At 45.5% G+C, this 25,414-nt stretch overlaps 1 protein-coding gene across 1 annotated transcript in view; it reads right to left on the reverse strand.

Moving 5' to 3' along the window:
* LOC124718728 (synaptic vesicle glycoprotein 2A-like) overlaps positions 1-25,414 on the reverse strand; it is a 188,461-nt gene that overhangs the window by 51,554 nt on the left and 111,493 nt on the right. Inside the window, exons 4-6 of the mRNA XM_047244345.1 lie at positions 22,984-23,146; positions 8,503-8,624; positions 3,676-3,917 (exon numbers count right to left, since the gene is read on the reverse strand). Coding sequence (XP_047100301.1) covers positions 3,676-3,917; positions 8,503-8,624; positions 22,984-23,146 — 527 coding nt within the window. The remainder of the gene's footprint in view (positions 1-3,675; positions 3,918-8,502; positions 8,625-22,983; positions 23,147-25,414) is intronic.

Raw genomic sequence — 25,414 nt, forward strand, 5'->3', positions numbered from 1 at the left:
GCCGACTATAACACCATGTTCAAATTCACTTAAATCTTGATAATCTGCCATTATAGCAGCAGTAACCAATCTAACAACTGCACCAGACACTTTTTGTCTTATATGGGCATTGCCAACCACAGCACTGTATTCTGTCTGTTTACACATCTCTGTATTTGAATATGCATGCCTATACCAGTTTCTTTGGCACTTCAGTGTATAAGGTTGGTAAGGGACTGATCTACAGATGGAAGATCTTTGTATTCCAGTTAATTTTCAGATGGTTCTGACCACATTCTAGTTTTGGATGGGATTTTCTGATCCACTTGACAGTAGACCTGTTAAATATTAGTCAGGGTATCTGTCAGTGAAATGTATAACCCAGTCCAGTTCTCAGTTTTGTGTACTTGGAAAATTATACTGACATTTATTGGAGTACAGGTGGTTCTTAGAAAGATAATAAGCTCTGTAGTAAATTCGTCCTCTACTGTTAATACACGATTGTTTGAGCAGGTCATATAATACCATTCTGCTTACATTTTGGATTAGAGTGACTGCGCCATTTATAATGCAAGTGACGGATATACTTTAACTAATAATGAATTGTACACTAACATTAAAACCTTCCTTATTTTATCCAAATTCATCACAGTAGGTATTGATGCCAGAAACCACCTTTACACAGACATGGAAGTAAATGGTATGCATTGATAATCTTAAATTTTAGGGGAAAAGAAGCTATTTTTAAAAGTTACTCAAATTGCCTCCTTATTTGAAAAACAGCCCAATACAATAACTGAAACAATAATTCCGTACCAAAGGAACTGGCATTCTGTGAGGAAAACTATTTGTGTTAGATTGGTGCATAAGTTGGTAGCATTTTTTTCTTTGTGTGTGATAGTATTGTGGTTGCTATGGGTTTGTTTATCGATTGTCATTTTTTATTTGTTCTTCACTGTTGCTATTTGAGTTTACATATTGTCAATCTGTCACCTGGAGATAGATAGTGGAGATATGGATGATGGAAAATGGAGGGCTAAGAAGGAAAAATCGGGATATTCCTGGCACATTCTTCTGCTTTGTGCTGTGTACAGCGATAACACCACTGGACAGAGCACAGCAAGAAAATTGTTTTGTCATTTTAAGGGGAATCATTTTGACATTAGTGTCTCTGCACATTCAGAAAGATCTCAGTGATTTGATGAAGATTGTTTAAATGCATTAATCCACAATGATGAATGTCATTCCACTCAAGAAACAGTAAATGTGATGAATTCTGATTATTCCACCATCATGCAACGTTTGCATGCAATGGGGCATCTTAAAAAATTAGGTGTATGGGTACTGTACACCCTAAGGTGAAACTACAAAAACCAGCATAAGTGATTATATGGGCATCTCTGCTTGCTCATTATCAACTGGCTTGTGAACAACACTGACCATTCCCATCCTGTGAGAAACCATGTCTTTATGCTAACGAAAGGAACAGAAAGGAATGGTTGATCCCAAACAAAGCAGCAACTTACTGGACAAAGATCTGTGCACATCCCCAAAAGATAATGTTACGCATCTGGTGGAACAATGACAGTGTGGTGTACTACAAATTGCTTCTGACATTTATTGTCAACAACTGAGATGTCTTGCAGACACAATCTAAGAACAACAATAATGAAAATTGTATGAAGTGATGCTACTCCATGATAATGCCACTCACATTCTGCTACACTGACAAAAAACATTATACAGGAGCTGGATTGGGAAGTCACTCTACACTCACCTTACTCACCTTATCTTGTGCACTCTCTATGAAACAACCTTTACGAACTCCCTTTCTGGAGGAAAATGCATTCCGATTAATGCTCGACAAATTCTTTGCCTCAAAGCCAAGTGATATCTACAGTTGCGGAATTGAAAAGTTACTCAGTGTTGGAAGACTGTTGTAAATGTTGAAGGAGAACATATTATTTATGACTAAATATGTGTATCTGCTGTAAACTTATGGAAAAATGCTACAAACTTGTGTATGGACCCAATAGAACGAATCTGAACAGAATTGGCAATTGGTACTGACCTCTATAATGTGTCAAAGAATGTCAAACTGTTTTCCTTTGTTTAATTAAGAGCAAAGCTACGTTTTCTTTTCTTTCGACAGGCTCTTTTTGTCTTCCAGAAAAATTTCATATTTGAGTAATGGCAGGCACAGTGTTTTGTGTAGCAGGAGACATTCTCACATCGGACAATAGAGAGAGTGAACCATCCACTTCCAGTACTCCCTGTGGCAACATCGGGGCTGAAATTCTGAAATTAACTTGACATCCACGAAAAAAATCGGTCCATTCAATATGACACTTTGTGCAGTTCCATTTGTGCCAAGTTTATTCTCAAGGCTAATTATATGTTTGTAGACTGGCATGTGATGGCGTCGTTGACGATACACACGTCGACGAGGTATAGTGCTTCAATGCTGTTGCCGATATAGCTCACAGCGGAAGGATTCCGCTGGTCTGCGTTGGCCGCTTTTATACTGAGCGTATGACCTTGATTACATAACAGAGCTGATAACGGACTTAGCCGCTGCGAGGGCCGGCGCGGGTGTGCAATCCCGTACATGTGCTGTAGTCTCTTTAGCAGCACGCGTAACCGCGTGCTTGCCGGCCCAGGCGGGTTGCATCATGCAGCCTCGCAGGTGCTCAGCAGCCAACGTGGCATTATATTTTCGATTTTTTGTCAAACTGTTGCATCCTTGAGCCCCCGTTCACCAGATGTACGTCTAGCGATTGGCGGCTGATGCTACAGATCACACTTTATTAATAATTATATTACGGCGTTACATCACCACTTACAGTTACATTCTCAGCAAGTACACCAAGTCCTTTCATCCAAACATGTATTTTCTCATCATTACTAACTTTACGACAGGAGCGGGTATACAATGTAAAGGGCATATTACTATATACATAACTAGGTCTAGATTGCATAGGTTGGTTTTGGGGAAGGAGACCAGACAGCGAGGTCATCGGTCTCATCGGATTAGGGAAGTACAGGGAAGGAAGTTGGCTGTGCCCTTTGAAAGGAACCACGGAAAACCTAAATCAGGATGGCCAGACGCGGGATTGAACCGTCGTCCTCCCGAATGCGAGTCCAGTGTCTAACCACTGCGCCACCTCGCTCGGTCTAGATTGCATACCCGCTCCTGTCGTATAGTTAGTAAAGATGACAAAATACATGTTTGGATGAAAGGACTTGGTGTACTTGCTGAGAATGTAACTGTAACTGGTGATGTAACGCTGTACTATAATTATTAATAAAGTGTGATCTGTAGCGTCAGCCGCCAATCGCTAGACGTACATCTGGTTAACGGGGGCTCAAGGATGCAACAGTTTGAAAAAAAAATCGAAAACATAGTGCCGCGTTGGCGGGATTGCACCCCGCGCCGGCCCTCACAGCGGCTAAGTCCGTTATCAGCGCTCTTATGTAATCAAGGTCACGCGCTCAGTATAAAAGCGGCCAACGCAGACCAGCAGAATCATTCCACTGTGAGCTATATCGGCAACAGCATTGAAGCACTATGCCTCGTCGACGTGTGTATCTTAAGAAATTGTCAGGGCAGTCACTATCAAATGACAACTCAAATTGCAACAGACTACGAAGGCCACAACTGGCACGGGAAGTGAAATAAGCGTTGCGTGTACTCACGGGGAACTTGTCCGGTGGTACGCCATTGTTGGTGGCGAACATGTGGCGGAGCACGTCAAGTGCCTCGTCTCTCCGGCCGGCAACCAGCAGGAACTTTGGGCTCTCCGGCATGAACAGCCTGAGCAGTGCAAAGGTGATGGCACTCAACGCCGCCCCCAGCAGCAGGAAGACGCGCCAGGAGCGCAGCCGCACAGCCCCCAGCGCCACGTCCCACGGCTGCGGGATCACCACCCACGCCAATGCTGCGAGAGCATTGGAGGTGTTCCGTCAAGTCAAAACATCGTCTTGGCGTACACTGTGCATTCGTGCTATTTCTCTGCAAGCCACTCCACAGTATGTATGACTCAGTGTTCAATGCTTGTGTATTTGGACGGCAGAGACCGGACTTCCAACTTTATCGACATATCAGATTTATGTTTTGTCGGTCATGCTGCTGATGACATTTTGTTTACAGTTATAATTACTTAGCTGGGGATAATATTGTTTGCCTAATCCAGTTTGTACAAATTTCGTACTATTTACTGATTTTTAGAATTTTTTACACACACACACACACACACACACACACACACACACACACACACACACGTGTGAGTATTCCTATACGAGGTAGCATTGGTCAAAGCTAGAAGCATCTTTCCATAATTATTTGTCTGGAAACCAATACCTGTTCAAAAACAGACTAATGTGTCCCCTCATCCCAAATGTCTGGTACAGAGAACGCACACTCCTGTATTATCTGCACACTGCCGATATCCCTGTAGCCAAAAACCCAACGGATTCAGGTCCAATGAACGAGGAGGCCGCACTACCGGACCACCTCGACCAATACGTCACCCGTGAAACATTACAGCAAGGTGCTGTCACATGATCCGTAGAAAATGAAGTAGTGTCTAGTCACGCATAGACTACAGTTTGTCTCATTTCTGCAAGGGCAATGTTCTCCCATAGTGCTCAGAATTCACCGCAAACAATTCAGAGCTACATAGGACGTGTTAATGTCTTGTGAAAAAAAAAATATAGGGCCTCCCATCAGGTAGACCATTCACTGGGTGCAAGTCTTTTGATTTGCCGCCACTTCAGTGACTTGCGCGTCAATGGGGATGAAATAATGATGATTAGGACAACACAACACCCTGTCCTTGAGCAGAGAGTATCTCCGACCCAGCCTGGTGTCAAACCTGGGCCCTTAGGATTGACATTCTGTCGCACTGACCACTCAGCTACTGGGAGCGGACATGTTGTTGTTGTTGTTGTTGTTGTTGTTGTTGTGGTCTTCAGTCCTGACACTGGTTTGATGCAGCTCTCCATGCTACTCTATCCTGTGCAAGCTTCTTCATCTCCCAGTACCTACTACAGCCTACATCCTTCTGAATCTGCTAAGTATATTCATCTCTCGGTCTCCCTCTACGATTTTTACCCTCCACGCTGCCCTCCAATACTGAATTGGTGATCCCTCGATGTCTCAGAACATGTCCTACCAACCGATCCCTTCTTCTAGTCAAGTTGTGCCACAAACTCCTCTTCTCCCCAATTCTATTCAATACCTCCTCATTAGTTATGTGATCTACCCATCTAAGCTTCAGCATTCTTCTGTAACACCACATTCCGAAAGCTTCTATTCTCTTCTTGTCTAAACTATTTATCGTCCATGTTTCACTTCCATACATAGCTACACTCCATACAAATACACTCCTGGAAATTGAAATAAGAACACCATGAATTCATTGTCCCAGGAAGGGGAAACTTTATTGGCACATTCCTGGGGTCAGATACATCACATGATCACACTGACAGAACTACAGGCACATAGACACAGGCAACAGAGCATGCACAATGTCGGCACTAGTACAGTGTATATCCACCTTTCGCAGCAATGCAGGGTGCTATTCTCCCATGGAGACGATCGTAGAGATGCTGGATGTAGTCCTGTGGAACGGCTTGACATGCCATTTCCACCTGGCGCCTCAGTTGGACCAGCGTTCGTGCTGGACGTGCAGACCGCGTGAGACGACACTTCATCCAGTCCCAAACATGCTCAATGGGGGACAGATCCGGAGATCTTGCTTGCCAGGGTAGTTGACTTACACCTTCTAGAGCACGTTGGGTGGCACGGGATACATGCGGACGTGCATTGTCCTGTTGGAACAGCAAGTTCCCTTGCCGGTCTAGGAATGGTAGAACGATGGGTTCGATGACGGTTTGGTTGTACCGTGCACTATTCAGTGTCCCCTCGACGATCATCAGTGGTGTACGGCCAGTGTAGGAGATCGTTCCCCACACCATGATGCCGGGTGTTGGCCCTGTCTGCCTCGGTCGTATGCAGTCCTGATTGTGGCGCTCACCTGCACGGCGCCAAACACGCATACGACCATCATTGGCACCAAGGCAGAAGCGACTCTCATCGCTGAAGACGACACGTCTCCATTCGTCCCTCCATTCACGCCTGTCGCGACACCACTGGAGGCGGGCTGCACGATGTTGGGGCGTGAGCGGAAGACGGCCTAACGGTGTGCGGGACCGTAGCCCAGCTTCATGGAGACGGTTGCGACTGGTCTTCGCCGATACCCCAGGAGCAACAGTGTCCCTAATTTGCTGGGAAGTGGCGGTGCGGTCCCCTATGGCACTGCGTAGGATCCTACGGTCTTGGCGTGCATCCGTGCGTCGCTGCGGTCCGGTCCCAGGTCGACGGGCACGTGCACCTTCCGCCGACCACTGGCGACAACATCGATGTACTGTGGAGACCTCACGCCCCACGTGTTGAGCAATTCGGCGGTACGTCCACCCGGCCTCCCGCATGCCCACTATACGCCCTCGCTCAAAGTCCGTCAACTGCACATACGGTTCACGTCCACGCTGTCGCGGCACGCTACCAGTGTTAAAGACTGCGATGGAGCTCCGTATGCCACGGCAAACTGGCTGACACTGACGGCGGCGGTGCACAAATGCTGCGCAGCTAGCGCCATTCGACGGCCAACACTGCGGTTCCTGGTGTGTCCGCTGTGCCGTGCGTGTGATCATTGCTTGTACAGCCCTCTCGCAGTGTCCGGAGCAAGTATGGTGGGTCTGACACACCGGTGTCAATGTGTTATTTTTTCCATTTCCAGGAGTGTACTTTCAGAAACGACCTCCTGACTCTTAAATCAATACTCGATGTTAACAAATTTTTCTTCTTCAGAAACGCTTTCCTTGCCATTGCCAGGTCTCATTTCCTAATCTAATTCCCTCAGCATCACCCGAATTAATTCGACTACATTCCATGATCCTCGTTTTGCTTTTGTTGATGTTCATCTTATACCCTCCTTTCAAGACCTTGTCCATTCCGTTCAACTGCTCTTCCAAGTCCTTTGCTGTCTCTGACAGAATTACAATGTCATTGGCGAACCTCAAAGTTTTTATTTCTTCTCCATGGATTTTAATACCTACTCCGAACTTTTCTTTTGTTTCCTTTACTGCTTGCTCAATATACAGATTGAATAACATTGGGGAGAGGCTACAACCCTGTCTTACTCCCTTCCCAACCACTGCTTCCCTTTCATGTCCCTCGACTCTTATAACTGCCATCTGGTTTCTGTACAAACTGTAAATAGCCTTTCGCTCCCTGTATCTTACCCCTGCCACCTTCAGAATTTGAAAGAGAGTATTCCAGTCAACATTGTCAAAAGCTTTCTCTAAGTCTACAAATGCTAGAAACGTTGGTTTGCCTTTCCTTATCTTTCTTCTAAGATAAGTCGAAGGGTCAGTATTGACTCTCATATTCCAACATTTCTACGGAATCCAAACTGATCTTCCCCGAGGTCGGCTTCTACCAGTTTTTCCATTCGTGTGTAAAGAATTCGCATTAGTATTTTGCAGCTGAGACATTAAACTGATAGTTCGGCAATTTCCACATCTGTCAACACCTGCTTTCTTTGATATTGGAATTACTATATTCTTCTTGAAGTCTGAGGGAATTTCGCCTGTCTCATACATCTTGCTCACCAGATGGTAGAGTTTTGTTAGTCCTGGCTCTCCCAAGGCTGTCAGTAGTTCTAATGGAATGTTGTCTACTCCCGGGGCCTTGTTTCGACATAGGTCTTTCAGTGCTCTGTCAAACTTTTCATGCAGTATCATATCTCCCATTTCATCTTCATCTACCTCCTCTTCCATTTCTATAATATTGTCCTCAAGAACATCGCGACATAGGACATGTTAATTGTTTAGTAATGTGTATGGCCCTAAGAGTGTGACCCAACAATTCCTGCCCATACATTAGCACTGATCCCGATGCCTCACCTCCATGACTGTTCAAGGATTTGTATCTGTGAACATGTGTAGTGCACCATGACTTGCAAATCCAGTCCACACTGCTGAATACTACATATGACTCATCACAATTAAATCTGCCCATATCTCAACTGCTATTCGTTTCTTGACAGATCACTATAGGTTGTTTTCTGCTAGGTTTCACCAATACTATCTCCTGTGTGAATATGTGACACGTTTTTAAACACTTTGTATGAATACACAGAACGAGGTCCAAACAACTCTTGTGGTATAACAGAAACCATAAAAAGACGATAATTTTCAGGAAGAACAATAAATCAAACACACTGAAGATAGATGAAAAAGGGCTGAAACATGTGGATAAAAAAAATGTCAAATGGTGTCTTAAATACAGCAGAATTTATCTCTCTGTACTTTTCCTAGGAAACATGGAAAAGAAGAGCTACAACATGGAAAAGATGATTGTGCCACAGTAGTTCTTATCATTTGTGTAGATCCCTGTTGTGGCAGTGGCACACCTAGCGTGATGGAACTGGTCACCCGGACTGGAACTCGACTTACCCGGCTGTGCGACGCTGGCAATGGCGATGAAGACGCAGACGTAGACCATGCTCTGAGTGCGCGTCTTCTCACCGTGGAACTCCCCCAGGTAGGCGTATGTCACAGCAGAGGGCCCGCAGATGCTGTATAGTGAGAAAACAAAAGCCCAAACTAGCACTTCTCCCGCACAATAGCCTGAAAGCGATGCACAATGGCAGTCAGGTAGATGGAATATTTCTTGAGTAGCAAAAACCATTCGAATCGGTGCCACATTAAAATTCAATATTGAAAGTAGGATCAAACAACTTTTTGACTGGAGGATTTCCTGGAAAGGAGGACATGAGCTGTTATTGTGGATGGAGAGTCATCAGCTGAAGAACAGGGTGTTCAAAACGTTTCTCCGCAGTGCTGTATGATTGTTAGCCGCGCATGCCGTATGATTGTTCACCTGCCTGGGTTACTTCCCTTCAGGTGGACTCCCCCAACATTCCACTGCTTCGTTTATCTCGTACAGAGTCAGTAGTATTGTTGGTGTGTGTCATTACGTGTTGACGTAAACATTTAAATTTAGTTCCTTTGTTCGTTTGTTTCGTTCCTGTCACTGTTAAAATGCAAACCATTGAAGAATGTGTGTTTTTAGTAAAACAAGTGTTCAAAGCTGGCGGTAAACACACAGTTTTGGTTTGTCAAACATTTAATTCAGTTTTCCCGGAGACAACACTCCCACATCGTGATACTGTGCGAGATTTGATTAACAAATTTCGAAGTACGGGTTCAGTGACAGATGCACCGAGAAGTGGTCATCCTAGCATTTTGTCCGAGGATAAACTACTCGATATTTCTGATAAAATGTCCATGAGTTCGAAACAAGTCAGTAAGAAAACTCGCTCAGGAAATCGATGTTAATGTCAGAACAGCCCACACTGCTGTAAGGAAAAAATTAGAACTTTTCCCATACAAAGTGACAGTCGTGCAAGAACTGAGAAATACTGATCATGGCAAGAGACTGCATTATTGTCAATGGTTCAAAAATTTCGTTCAACAAAATTGAAGGGATATTCTTAACGAAACGTTTTTCGCTGATGACAAACTCTCAAAATTCTCTTATGTGTTGTACTGCAAATCCATTGTGCATTCATGACGAACCACTTCAGTCTGTGAAAATAGGAGTTTGGATTGCAATTTCTAGATGTCGGATTGTGGGTCCCATATTTTTCATTGAAACAATAAACGCACAACGATACTGCAGTGATATTCTGTACCCATTTATAGGAGAACTTGTGTTAAGTGAAATACTGAACGGTTATTTTCAACAAGATGAGCATAAAGCTCACATTTCAATGTCACTGTTTGCTGATGTTTTTCGTGATCGCGTAGTTTCACAGGGCCTTTGGCCTCCACGATAGTCTGACCTAACACCACCTGACGTTTTCTTCTGGGGTGCAGCGAAAGCAGCTGTCTATAAAAACCGTCCAAAATCCACCGATGAATTGGAAACTGCATTATCCACTTTCACTGCTTCTGTTGTTTGGAAACATGATTAGACGTGTATTCAACAACAGGGGGGACACTTTCAACGTTTAATGTGAAAATTTGTAAATAAAAATGAATATTCAATAAATTAATAACTTGTATTTCACAGAGTTTCATTCTGGTATATTCACTGTGGCATACGGCATGTGCGGCTAAAAATCATACAGCACTGCGGTGAGACTTCTAGAACACCCCGTAGAAATATCTTCAGTACACCAGGGAAGTTTACTGTAACCCTTGCTGTTTGCAGTGTACATTCTCCTAATTCCTCACACAGCATGTATGACACATCGAACTTTTATTTATTTATTTTTGGTAGGTCAGTGAATAAACCAAACTTGCAGTGAATGATTGTAGCATATACAGACCATCCATAAAGTTCCAAGGCTGATTTTATTCCTGGTATATAAGCGACATCAGTACAGTAGCTACAGTGGTAGTTTGAACCAACGACTCTAAACAACAGGTGTGCATTCAGACAGCCAGTTGTGAGTAGGCACTGTGAAGCTGTGGACATGTGCCTATAGTGTCGCAACATTGTTGCATCACAAACTGAAGATGAACAGTGAACTGAAGATCTCTAAACCTAGTGTTCAAGACATTCTACAGAATGTTTTGAAGCAGAGATAAGAGTGTACGAAATTCGTCCTGTATATCTTTAGTACCGAACAAAATCAACAATTATGGAAGACTACTACCACTTGACTGAAAAGCAAAATGCCAACAATTACTTTCTGCAAAAATCATCAGACGTGATGTCACTAGGTGTCATCAATACAAACCTGAGAGAACACGAAAAAGCAGAGAAATTAATACGAAGGGTCAACGCTTTGATGATGTAACCGACCTTTGCGTCACTGTGACGGTCAAACTGAACTTCAGGAACAAGAACGTTTCTGATAGATTCACAAGGTTGTATGAATGTCCTGTTCTATGTACTCTAGTGGAAGGACGTTATGTGAAACATATGAAACAGTAAAACCACAACCTTGACGTGTGCTGACTGTGCATCGCTTGTTTTTCTTCTGGACATTATCAGCAGGTGGCAGCATCAACATGAAGAAAGCGGCCTATTACAGTGTCAGCAGGTCTTTAACCATTTCACTGCTCCAGACGTAAATATAAGCTAATCGTTTCAGTGCAACAGACGTATATATACTATTTTCTATAAAAAATACTTAACAGCGATTCCCTGCTACAGTCGTATAGTTACGTATAACGCCGACAATCGGCCAGCGAGTCGGAGGTAACTGTTGCGCAAGTGTGCAGTTTAATTGTTGTAATACTAGGAAATGCCTGAACGACTATTGAATGCTGAATTCTCTTTCTGCTGAGTTCATTCGTATCGCTATATTACTTAGTATGTGTGCGGCCGTTTCCGCGTGACCGAATAAAATGACGCGACGTTACCGTCCGTTTACAGACGATGAGCTGCTAAGTATTCTAAAAAGAGTGACGAGGACATCATCATGCCCAATAATGACGACGACGAGCTGGCAGATAAATCTGTCACCACAAATATAAAAAATATTTGTGAATCAACAATCGTTGAACCAGTAAATGCAGATCCAGATTTTGATGTTATCGTCGATTCTTTCTCCGATTCCGAAGAAGAGCCTGAGCGTATGCCCGAAAAATATCCTAAGAGACACAAACAGTTGATTTTAAATGGAAAGACTCTGATTTGGACCCTAAAGTGATTAATTTCGATAACAGTGGTTCCGGTTGCAAAATCGTCAATTTAGATTATTTATGTACTGTCTACGACTGATTCCAAGTTTTTTTTAGCCAAGAAATTGTGAGCTACATAGCTGAGTAACGTAATTTATATTATGAACACCTTTGCAATGATGCCAGTGAAAAATCAAGACTGCGACGTTGGAAAAACACAAACAGTGACGAAGTTTACTGTTTCCTTGCTGTAAATTTTCTGATGGCTCAAGTGAGAAAAAATGAAATAAACAGTTATTGGACCAATGATCAGTTACTGTCTACTCCAATGTTTGCGCAAATCATTCTGAGAGATAGATATCTTCTGTTACGTCAAATGTTACATTTTGCTGATAACAGTAAGGACCGCCGGCCGATTTGGCCGAGCGGTTCTAGGCGCTTCAGTCTGGAACCGCGCTACTGCTACGGTCGCAGGTTTGAATCCTGCCTCGGGCATGGATGTGTGTGATGTCCTTAGGTTAGGTTTAAGTAGTTCTAAGTTCTAGGGGACTGATGACCTCAGATGTTAAGTCCCATAATTCTCAGAGCCATTTGAACCAGTAAGGACCCTGGAGATGACAAAATCTGGAAATTACGTCGAGTTGTGGATCACTTACGAAAAGTATTTCCAGGTGCCTTCTATTTTTTTAAAAATTTGTGCATTGACGAAAGTTTAGTTCTCTTCAAAGGTCGTGTCTTCTTCAAGCAGTACATTCCTTCCAAACGCCACAGATTTTGTGTAAAATTTGCTGTGTTATGTGATGTGAAACTGGTTATATTCCTGACTTTATTATTTATGTGGGTGCAGCAACAGACGTAAAAAAGGAAACTGACTTTGGTGTAAACGTTGGAATACCTGGAAGCATTGTTCTCACTGTACTTGAACGTTACCTTGGTAAAGGTTACACATTATATATTGACAATTGGTACGCTAGCCCAACGTTATTTTCTGATTTGCATGACAGAGTGATTAATGCCTGTGGAACTGTGAGAACAAACCTCAAAGGCATGCCTGCTTTATCAAAAAAACTTAGAAAAGGCGAGATCGAGTTTATGTCAACAGATAAACTTCTTGCTCTAAACTGACAGGACAAGCGGGAAGTGAGGATGCTTTCAACTCTTCATGGAAGTTTAATTACAGCGACTGACAAAACTGACAGAACCACGAACGAACCAAAAACAAAACCAGCTTGTATCGTAAGCTACACTGAAAATATGGGGGCCGTCGACAGGAGCGACATGATGCTAAGTTCAGTAGAATGTGTACGAAAAACTGTAAAATGGTATAAAAAAGTATTTTTTGTTTGGTGGATCTGTCTCTGCTCAATGCGCATGCATTATATAAAACTCAAACGGGACGAAATATTTCAGTATCTGATTTTCAACAGAAACTTATCAAGGAGATCCTAGAGATTCACCACCAACTGCAAACAGAGGGACGTCGTGGAAGGAGATCGGCTGATGGTGACAATGCCTTACGCCTAACCGAGCGCCACTTCATCTCGCTAATCCCAGGAACTTCAAAGAAAAAGGCCGCCCAGAGGTGTATTTTATGTGCAAAACATGATAAACGAAGTGACACAAGATACATTTGTGTAAACTGTAATGTGCCTTTATGTTTGAATTTTTGTTTCGAGAGATATCACACTTTGAAGTATTACTAATGTAATATGTTTTGTATTTTTTTTCTCCTAATAAAGTACCATTTTTGAACAAAATAAGACTCTCTGAACAAAGATTTAAAAAAAGGAAACGATTTACACCAACAATACTGAATTTTGCGTCTCATTTTTATCTCAATAATAACGGTAGACTGTTACAGTCGTATATACACTCCTGGAAATGGAAAAAAGAACACATTGACACCGGTGTGTCAGACCCACCATACTTGCTCCGGACACTGCGAGAGGGCTGTACAAGCAATGATCACACGCACGGCACAGCGGACACACCAGGAACCGCGGTGTTGGCCGTCGAATGGCGCTAGCTGCGCAGCATTTGTGCACCGCCGCCGTCAGTGTCAGCCAGTTTGCCGTGGCATACGGAGCTCCATCGCAGTCTTTAACACTGGTAGCATGCCGCGACAGCGTGGACGTGAACCGTATGTGCAGTTGACGGACTTTGAGCGAGGGCGTATAGTGGGCATGCGGGAGGCCGGGTGGACGTACCGCCGAATTGCTCAACACGTGGGGCGTGAGGTCTCCACAGTACATCGATGTTGTCGCCAGTGGTCGGCGGAAGGTGCACGTGCCCGTCGACCTGGGACCGGATCGCAGCGACGCACGGATGCACGCCGAGACCGTAGGATCCTACGCAGTGCCGTAGGGGACCGCACCGCCACTTCCCAGCAAATTAGGGACACTGTTGCTCCTGGGGTATCGGCGAGGACCATTCGCAACCGTCTCCATGAAGCTGGGCTACGGTCCCGCACACCGTTAGGCCGTCTTCCGCTCACGCCCCAACATCGTGCAGCCCGCCTCCAGTGGTGTCGCGACAGGCGTGAATGGAGGGACGAATGGAGACGTGTCGTCTTCAGCGATGAGAGTCGCTTCTGCCTTGGTGCCAATGATGGTCGTATGCGTGTTTGGCGCCGTGCAGGTGAGCGCCACAATCAGGACTGCATACGACCGAGGCACACAGGGCCAACACCCGGCATCATGGTGTGGGGAGCGATCTCCTACACTGGCCGTACACCACTGGTGATCGTCGAGGGGACACTGAATAGTGCACGGTACATCCAAACCGTCATCGAACCCATCGTTCTACCATTCCTAGACCGGCAAGGGAACTTGCTGTTCCAACAGGACAATGCACGTCCGCATGTATCCCGTGCCACCCAACGTGCTCTAGAAGGTGTAAGTCAACTATCCTGGCCAGCAAGATCTCCGGATCTGTCCCCCATTGAGCATGTTTGGGACTGGATGAAGCGTCGTCTCACGCGGTCTGCACGTCCAGCACGAACGCTGGTCCAACTGAGGCGCCAGGTGGAAATGGCATGGCAAGCCGTTCCACAGGACTACATCCAGCATCTCTACGATCGTCTCCATGGGAGAATAGCAGCCTGCATTGCTGCGAAAGTTGGATATACACTGTACTAGTGCCGACATTGTGCATGCTCTGTTGCCTGTGTCTATGTGCCTGTGGTTCTGTCAGTGTGATCATGTGATGTATCTGACCCCAGGAATGTGTCAATAAAGTTTCCCCTTCCTGGGACAATGAATTCACGGTGTTCTTATTTCAATTTCCAGGAGTGTATACGCACCGGGAAAAAATAACGCGCACAGGGCGCAAGCCGCTGAGAGTAAATGCGCAGTGAAAGGGTTAAGAAACAGAGTTAATTTTTGTTTGTTTTTAGTAATTTTGGGCTAGAATGTGTTCAGAATATGCTCTAACGTACTAGTACAACAAGGTGACAAAAGTCATGGGATACCTCCTAATATTGCACCAGACCTCATTTTTCGCAGCACAGTGCTGCAACTGGACATGGCATGGACTCCACAAGTCACTGGAAGTCCCCTGCAGAAATATTGAGGCACCTGCCTCTACAGCTGTCCAAGATTGCGAAAGTGTTGCAGGATTTTCTGCATGAACTGAGCTCACGATTATATCCCATATCAGGCAATCTGGGTGGCCAAATCATCACTCAAATTTTCCGGAACATTCTTCAAACCCATCGCGAACAACTGTGTGAAGTTCACGAATGACTGCAAATGATTTCCAGTCAGTGATTGGTTCAGTTGGATCAGATGATCCAATCCATTCCATGTACACACACAGCCCATGCAGTTATGGAGCCACCACCCAGTTGCACAGTGCCTCATTGACAACTTGGGTCCATGGCTTTGTGGGTTTTGTGCTACAAACGAATCCTACCATCAGCTCTCATCAACTGAAATTGGGACCCGTCTGACCAGGCCACGATTTTCCCGTCATGTAGCGTCCAACCAACGTGGTCAAGTTCAAGAGAGGTGCTGCAGGCGATGTCGTGGTGTTAACGAAGGCACTTCTCATCACCTATCTGTTGTCGTAACCAAATTTTGCTGCACTGTCGTAACGGGTATGTTCGTCATGCATCCCACATTTCTTTCTACAGTTACACTCCCGGAAATTGAAATAAGAACACCGTGAATTCATTGTCCCAGGAAGGGGAAACTTTATTGACACATTCCTGGGGTCAGATACATCACATGATCACACTGACAGAACCACAGGCACATAGACACAGGCAACAGAGCATGCACAATGTCGGCACTAGTACAGTGTATATCCACCTTTCGCAGGCTGCTATTCTCCCATGGACTAGAATAAATCAATGTCTGTAAAATGCCACATGTACAATGTACATGCAGTGAGACAGTCACAATTCCTGAAATCCATCGCCTGCGGCCTCTGGCCTGCCGAGGAGCATTGCATTCCCAGGTCCACGGATAAACCACGAAAATCCGCCGCATTACTACACACACAAACAAACCCGTTCTGTGGGTAGATCAGTGAGACTAGATCCAACTGGCAGGGCTTGAACATTAGTGGTAAACAATGGGCTTCAGATCGGCAGAAATGGCCTGTGGTTATGGCTCATCGTTGAAGTCCACTCGTGTGGCTAGCTATTTACATGTCACATACGCCACGTTGCTGAAATGAGACCGCAGTGATCGATCCATGCAAGAGGTAACATGCACAAATACTCTGAGAATCAGTACTAATGCGGATAGGTAGCAACTCACCGTACAAATGATTGTTGAGCCGCAGACAGACATGTAGGAAAGGCAACCACACTCTCACAACTAAATTTTGGGCCATAGCGTTTCTCAGAAAACGAGAGTACACACTCAGACACAACTCACGCACACTTGGCTGACGTCTCTAACCACTGCGCCAACAATCTTTGAGAATCAGAGCCAAACAAACCACTCCTCACGCCTCCCTGCCTGCTATCGGCAGCTGCTAGGCAAGCGGCAAGAAATGGTGGCAGCACTTAAAAACTGCAAGCCGAGGAGAGTGGCAGAAAGGGGAGAAGCAGTAAGAATGAGGGAGTCGGGAAGCGGTGCTCAGCCAGCAACGATGCATGACATCTCAGTAAGAAAACCATTTCATGTATTGAGACAAAATCGACATTTTTCCGGTGTTTTTTTTTTTTTTTTTAATTTCTCTGATATTACCCTGATTTCCTGGATACGTTTGATATTCCCTGATTTCCAGGACTTGTGGCAACCACGTTGTTCTTTTAAAATCTTATGTGGTATTTTTGCAGATGTGTGTAGATGTATTGAGCTGTGGCACTCGTTACTGGCGCGCCAGTCTCTTGGATGTCCATTATCGATCCTTCGATGTTTCTTATATTTGCCTGCCTTGTCGTTTTCCGCATTCGCAGGGCGAGTGGCAGTTAACGTTTGCTCGGGCGATGTGCTGAGATGCTGAGAGGTACGAGGTGGGAAGCAACCACGTATATGTGGAGTTGGTTGTAAGCGGTCTGCCGGTTCAGCATGGAGGATATGTGTTGGCTGCCTCCCTGTCTGCTCTCCTGATTTTGCTCGCCGTGCCTTGCGACCGCCTAGCTTGGGTTGCTGCCTGGTGTATCCTACACGAGCCATACCGGACGTCAGCAGAAGTTAAGCAGCCTTGTGTTTCTTTTAAAGAAAAGGAGCAAATGTATACGACTTTTGTAACCAATTTTGGTGGCCTCTCAAATGTGGCCTTAGCGTTTACACTGCCTTTGGGGAGAGCTGATTCTTTTAAATTTAAATAGTTGGGGTTCCCTGTCCTTTATAACCTATTGGGGGTTTTATTTGAATTTTCTCTTTGGGGTTCCTTCCTTGTACTTGGTTAAAAGTATACTTGTATGGCGGGAAGTGACTCCTGGTTAAAACTCGGAGAAGGTGTTTGATGTTACTGCATTCGTCTTTTCAATTAAGTGTTGTCATCCCTTCGAGCGATCTGGTGTCACTCCTCGTTAAATAATGCTGGTTTATGTGTACTTAATTTTGAATTTATATAATGGTAAGACAGAGATTTAGGAACCAGGTTTTAAATTGTAAGACATTTACAGGGGCAGATGTGGACTCTGACCACAATCTATTGCTTATGAACTGTAGAAACTGCAAAAAGGTGGGAATTTAAGGAGATGGGACCTGGATAAACTGAAAGAACCAGATGTTGTACAGGGTTTCAGGGAGAGCATAAGGGAACAATTGACAGGAATGGGGGAAAGAAATACAGTAGAAGAAGAATGAGTAGCTTTGAGGGATGAAATAGTGAAGGCAGCGGAGGATCAAATAGGTACAAGGACGAGGGCTAGTAGAAACCCTTGGGTAACAGAAGAAATATTGAATTTAATTGATGAAACGAGAAAATATAAAAATGCAGTAAATGAAGCAGGCAAAAAGGAATACAAACGTCTCAAAAATGAGCGACAGGAAATGCAAACTGGCTAAGCAGGGATGGCTAGAGGACAAATGTAAGGATATAGAGGCATATATCACTAGGGGTAAATAGATGCTGCCTACAGAAAAATTAAAGAGACCTTTGGAGAAAAGAGATCCCCTTGTATGAATATCAAGAGCTCAGATGAAAACCCAGTTCTAAGCAAAGAAGGGAAAGCAGAAAGGTGGAAGGAGTTAGAGAGGGTCTATACAAGGGTGATGTACTTGAGGACAATATTATGGAAATGGAAGAGGATGTAGATGAAGATGAAATGGGAGATATGATATTGCGTGAAGAATTTGACAGAGCACTGAAAGACCTGAGTCGAAACAAGGCCCCCGGAGTAGACAACATTCCATTAGAACTACTGACAGCCTTGGGAGAGCCAGTCCTGACAAAACTCTACCATCTGGTGAGCAAGATGTATGAGACAGGCAAAATACCCTCAGACTTCAAGAAGAATATAATAATTCCAATCCCAAAGAAAGCAGGTGTTGACAGATGTGAAAATTACCGAACTATCAGTTTAATAAGTCACAGCTGCAAAATACTAACGCGAATTCTTTGCAGACGAATGGAAAAACTGATAGAAGCCGACCTCGGGGAAGATCAGTTTGGATTCTGTAGAAATGGTGGAACACGTGAGGCAATACTGACCCTATGACTTATCTTAGAAGAAAGATTAAGGAAAGGCAAACCTACGTTTCTAGCATTTGTAGACTTAGAGAAAGCTTTTGACAATGTTGATTGGAATACTCTCTTTCAAATTCTGAACGTGGTTCAAATGGCTCTGAGCACTATGGGACTTAACATCTGTGTTCATCAGTCCCCCAGAACTTAGAACTACTTAAACCTACCTAACCTAAGGACAGCACACACATCCATGCCCGAGGCAGGATTCGAACCTGCGACGGTAGCGGTCACGCGGTTCCAGACTGAAGCGCCTTTAACCGCACGGCCACACCAGCCGGCTTCTGAACGTGGCAGGGGTAAAATACAGAGAGCGAGAGGCTATTTACAATTTGTACAGAAACCAGATGGCAGTTACAAGAGTCGAGGGACGTGAAAGGGAAGCAGTGGTTGAGAAAGAAGTGAGACAGGGTTGTGGCCACTCCCTGATGTTATTCAATCTGTATATTGAGCAAGTAGTAAAGAAAACAAAAGAAAAATTCGGAGTAGGTATTAAAATCCATGGAGAAGAAATAAAAAACTTTAAGGTTCGCCGATGACATTGTAATTCTGTCAGAGACAGCAAAGGACTTGGAAGAGCACTTGAACGTAATGGACAGTGTCTTGATAGGGGGATATAAGATGAACATCAACAAAAGCAAAACGAGGATAATGGAATGTAGTCGAATTAAGTCGGGTGATGCTGAGGGAATTAGATTAGGAAATGAGACACTTAAAGTAGTAAAGGAGTTTTGCTATTTGGGGAGCAAAATAACTGATGATGGTCGAAGTAGAGAGGATATAAAATGTAGACTGGCAATGGCAAGGAAAGCGTTTCTGGAGAAGAGAAATTTGTTAACATCGAGTATAGATTTTAATGTCAGGAAGTTATTTCTGAAAGTGCACTCCTGGAAATTGAAATAAGAACACCGTGAATTCATTGTCCCAGGAAGGGGAAACTTTATTGACACATTCCTGGGATCAGATACATCACATGATCACACTGACAGAACCACAGGCACATAGACACAGGCAACAGAGCATGCACAATGTCGGCACTAGTACAGTGTATATCCACCTTTCGCAGCAATGCAGGCTGCTATTCTCCCATGGAGACGATCGTAGAGATGCTGGATGTAGTCCTGTGGAACAGCTTGCTATGCCATTTCCACCTGGCGCCTCAGTTGGACCAGCGTTCGTGCTGGACGTGCAGACCGCGTGAGACGACGCTTCATCCAGTCCCAAACACGCTCAATGGGGGACAGATCCGGAGATCTTGCTGGCCAGGGTAGTTGACTTACACCTTCTAGAGCACGTTGGGTGGCACGGGATACATGCGGACGTGCATTGTCCTGTTGGAACAGCAAGTTCCCTTGCCGGTCTAGGAATGGTAGAACGATGGGTTCGATGACGGTTTGGATGTACCGTGCACTATTCAGTGTCCCCTCGACGATCACCAGTGGTGTACGGCCAGTGTAGGAGATCGCTCCCCACACCATGATGCCGGGTGTTGGCCCTGTGTGCCTCGGTCGTATGCAGTCCTGATTGTGGCGCTCACCTGCACGGCGGCAAACACGCATACGACCATCATTGGCACCAAGGCAGAAGCGACTCTCATCGCTGAAGACGACACGTCTCCATTCGTCCTTCCATTCACGCCTGTCGCGACACCACTGGAGGCGGGCTGCACGATGTTGGGGCGTGAGCGGAAGACGGCCTAACGGTGTGCGGGACCGTAGCCCAGCTTCATGGAGACGGTTGCGAATGGTCCTCGCCGATACCCCAGGAGCAACAGTGTCCCTAATTTGCTGGGAAGTGGCGGTGCGGTCCCCTACGGCACTGCATAGGATCCTACGGTCTTGGCGTGCATCCGTGCGTCGCTGCGGTCCGGTCCCAGGTCGACGGGCACGTGCACCTTCCGCCGACCACTGGCGACAACATCGATGTACTGTGGAGACCTCACGCCCCACGTGTTGAGCAATTCGGCGGTACGTCCACCCGGCCTCCCGCATGCCCACTATACGCCCTCGCTCAAAGTCCGTCAACTGCACATACGGTTCACGTCCACGCTGTCGCGGCATGCTACCAGTGTTAAAGACTGCGATGGAGCTCCGTATGCCACGGCAAACTGGCTGACACTGATGGCGGCGGTGCACAAATGCTGCGCAGCTAGCGCTATTCGACGGCCAACACCGCGGTTCCTGGTGTGTCCGCTGTGCCGTGCGTGTGATCATTGCTTGTACAGCCCTCTCGCAGTGTCCGGAGCAAGTATGGTGGGTCTGACACACCGGTGTCAATGTGTTCTTTTTTCCATTTCCAGGAGTGTATTTGTATGGAGTGTAGCCATGTATGGAAGTGAAACATGGACGATAAATAGTTTAGACAAAAAGAGAATAGAAGCTTTCGAAATGTGGTGCTACAGAAGAATGCTGAAGATTAGATGGGTAGATTACATAACTAATGAGGAGGTATTGAATACGATTGGGGAGAAAAGAAATTTGTGGCACAACTTGACTAGAAGAAGGGATCGGTTGGTAGGACATGTTCTGAGACTTCGAGGGATCGCCAATTTAGTATTGGAGGGCAGTGTGGAGAGTAAAAATCGTAGAGGGAGACCGAGAGATGAATACACCTAGCAGATTCATAAGAATGTAGGCTGCAGTACGTACTGGGAGATGGAGAAGCTTGCACAGGATAGAGTAGCATGGAGAGCTGCATCAAACCAGTCTCAGGACTGAAGACCACAACGACAACAACAACAATTTTGAATTGGCCATTTGAATTAATATTTTGGAGCGCAGTATAGCACTAAGGCAACCTCATTGTATACCACTCTGTGCCCCTTTCTAGTATCTTAATTTTCAGAAGGACGAATTAGCTCCACTAACGGTTTTACTGATGTGCTCCCTTCAAAATCTTGTCTTGTATAAGTTTGCCGCCTGTGTGTCTGGGAACACAGAGATGAGCTTTAGAGTGACTTCAGTGCTAGTCAGTTAATGGAATATTCGTTTTTGGCTTGGCTTCCACTGAAGAATTTGAGTGGAGCGTAATGTGTTTCATTTGCTATTCATTTAGTTACTGTAAGTTTGTTTATTTAATGTGGAGCAAGGCATTTAAAGTGTGTTGGTATTAACTCCCCTAGTTGCTGTGTGTTGCCAATTCGTTCCAAATGGCCTACTACTTACTCAATGGCAAGGCTGTTGATTAGTTTGTTACTGCGAATACAAATACACGCTCTTTATTTGTTGCCGAAATTGTTAAAGTGTCTGTGTCGTGATTCAATCACTAGCTACGTGTTTGAGCTAAATTGATATAAACCTTACATTGCCTCCTTAAAATTTGTTGCCAGCAGAAATCCTTAAGAGAACTAAGTTTTGTCACTGCTTATGTTAACCTTTTACTGGAAGCAATATTTCATGTAGTTAAATTTTGACCGAGCGAGGTGGCGCAGCGGTAGCACACTGGACTCGCATTCGGGAGGACGACGGTTCAATCCTGTGTCCAGCCATCCTCATTTAGGTTTTCCGTGATTTCCCTAAATCGCTCCAGGCCAGTGCTGGGATGGTTCCTTTGAAAAGGCACGGCCGACTTCCTTCCCCATCCTTCCCTAATCCGATGAGACCGATGACCTCGCTGTTTGGTCTCTTCCCCCAAACAACCCAACCCAACCCAAGTTAAATATTGTCTTAAAATGTGTATTTGGTTGGTTGGTTGTTTTGGGGAAGGAGACCAGACAGTGAGGTCATCGGTCTCATCGGATTAGGGAAGGACGGGGAAGGAAGTCGGCCGTGCCCTTTGAAAGGAACCATCCCGGCATTCGCCTGGAGCGATTTAGGGAAGCCACGGAAAACCTGAATCAGGATGGCCGGATGCGGGATTGAACCGTCGTCCTCCCGAATGCGAGTCCAGTGTCTAACCACTGCGCCACCTCGCTCGGTTAAAAAACTAAATGTGTATTTCTCCGCTGTAATAAACGAGTGATAAAAGAAAAAAGCAAAGGGGCCTGGTCCTTCCTATTGTGTCCGGTTTGTAACACTTATCATGTATAATCACGTAGCTTGCTTCTTCGGCTACACAGCAGACGCAAGCACCAATCTCTTCATTCTTCATGCAGCCTGAAAAGGAGGCTACACGCGCATCTCTGAGTCTGTAACGCCAGCGCTCACTCACAAGATGCCGTTGAGCAGGCGCAGGAAGATGAGCAGCGGCAGGCTGGGCATGAAGGCGGCGACCACGGAGCACGCGCTGTTGGCCGCCAGAGTCACAGACAGCACCAGCCGCCGGCCGCGCGTGTCCGCCACGAACCCCCACAGGTGGGAGCTCACGATCATGCCTGCCGCAGCCGTAACACGCGTCAGCTTGTCACTACACCCACCAACATCTACAACTACGTACATATGCAAGTACACATAACACCTACATGTACATCAGGACCTCCGCCTAGACAATCACTCTCGTTGCACTCCAAATGTGGATCAGTGGAAAGCATAACTCGTGCAACAGGAGACGCCCTCTCCCACTACTGCCCATTAAAATTGCTACACCACGAAGCTGACGTGCTACAGACGGAAAATTTAACCGACAGGAAGAAGATGCTGTGATATGCAAATCATTAGCTTTTCAGAGCATTCACACAAAGTTGGCACCGGTGGCGACACCGACAACGTGCTGACATGAGGAAAGTTTCCAACCGATTCCTCATACAAAAACAGCAGCTGACCGGCGTTGCCTGGTGAAACGTTGTTGTGATGCCTCGTGTAAGGAGGAGAAATGCGTGCCTTCACGTTTCCGACTTTGATAAAGGTCGGATTATCAGAATATGGAATCCGTGGGTTCAGCAGGGTAATACGGAACGCCGTGGTGGATCCCAACGACCTCGTATCACTAGCAGTGGAGATGAGAGGCATCTTATCCGCATGGCTGTAACGGATCGGGCAGCCACGTCTCGATCCCTGAGTCAACAGATGGGGACGTTTGCAAGACAACAACCATCTGCACGAACTGTTCGACGACGTCTGCAGCAGCATGGACTATCAGCTCGGAGACCATGGCTGGGATTACCCTTGACGCCACATCACAGACAGGAGCGCCTGCGATAGTGTACTTAACGACGAACCTGGGTGCACGAATGGCAAAACGTCATTTTTTCGGATGAATCCAGGTTCTGTTTACAGCATCATGATGGTGGCATCCGTGTTTGGAGACATCGTGGTGAATGCACATTGGAAGCGTGTATTCGTCATCACCATAGTGGGGTATCACCTGGCGTGATGGTATGGGGTGACATTGGTTACACGTCTCGGTCACCTCTTGTTCGCACTGACGGCACTTTGAACAGTGGACGTTACATTTCAGATATGTTACGACCCGTGGCTCTACCCTTCATTCGATCCCTGCGAAACCCTACATTTCAGCAGGATAATGCACGACTGCATGTTGCGGATCGTGTACGGGCCTTTCTGGATACAGAAAATGTTCGACTGCTGCCCTGGCCAGCACATTCTCCAGATCTCTCAGCAATTGAAAACGTCTGGTCAATGGTGGCCGAGCAACTGGCTCGTCACAATACGCCAGTCACTACTCTTGATGAACTGTGGTATCGTGTTGAAGCTGCATGGGCAGCTGTACCAGTACACGCCATCCAAGCTCTGTTTGACTAAATGCCCGGGCGTATCAAGGCCATTATTACGGCTAGAGTTTGTTGTTCTGGGTACTGATTTCTCAGGATCTATGCAGCAAAACTGCGTGAAAATGTAATCACATGTCAGTTCTAGTATAATATATCTGTCCAATGAATACCCGTTTATCATCTGCATTTCTTCTTGGTGTAACAATTTTAATGGCCAGTAGTGTAGCTATATAGGTGTAGATACAGATTTAGATTTCGGTGTAGATATAGGTGTGCGTATTGATGTAGATGGATGTACACTGTGGTGACAAAAGTCATGCAGTCATGCACGCATACAGATGGCGGTAGTATCGTGAACACAAGGATAAAATGGCAGTGCGTTGGCAAAGCTGTCATTTGTACTCAGGTGATTCACGTGGAAAGGTTTCCGACGTGAGTATGGCCACACGCCAAGAATTAACAGACGTTGGGCGATGAATGGTCATTGGAGCTAGAAGCATGAGACTGTAGGTGAATGGAAAACCATGGCCTGGTCTGATGAGTTCCCATATCGGTTCATAAGAACTGATGATAGGGTTTTAGTGTGGCGCAGATCCTATGAAGTTCCGTATTACCCACCTGAACCCACCGATTCCATATTCTGTTAACAGTCATTGGATCTCGATCAACGCGAGAAGCAATGTCGTGATACGATAAACCGCAAACGCGATAGGCTACAAACCGACCTTTATCAAAGTCGGAATCGTGATGGTACGCATTTATCCTCCTTACACGAGGCATCACAACAACGTTTCACCGGGAAACACCGGTCAACTGCTGTTTGTGTATGAGAAATCGGTTGGAAACGTTCCTCATGTCAGCACGTTGTAGGTGTCGCCACCGGCGCCAACCTTGTGTGAATGCTCTGAAAAGCTAATCATTTGCATATCACAGCATCTTCTTGCTGTCGGTTAAATTTCGCGTCTGTAACAC

Source organism: Schistocerca piceifrons, chromosome 10 (genome assembly GCF_021461385.2).
Source record: "Schistocerca piceifrons isolate TAMUIC-IGC-003096 chromosome 10, iqSchPice1.1, whole genome shotgun sequence".
NCBI lineage: Eukaryota > Metazoa > Arthropoda > Insecta > Orthoptera > Acrididae > Schistocerca > Schistocerca piceifrons.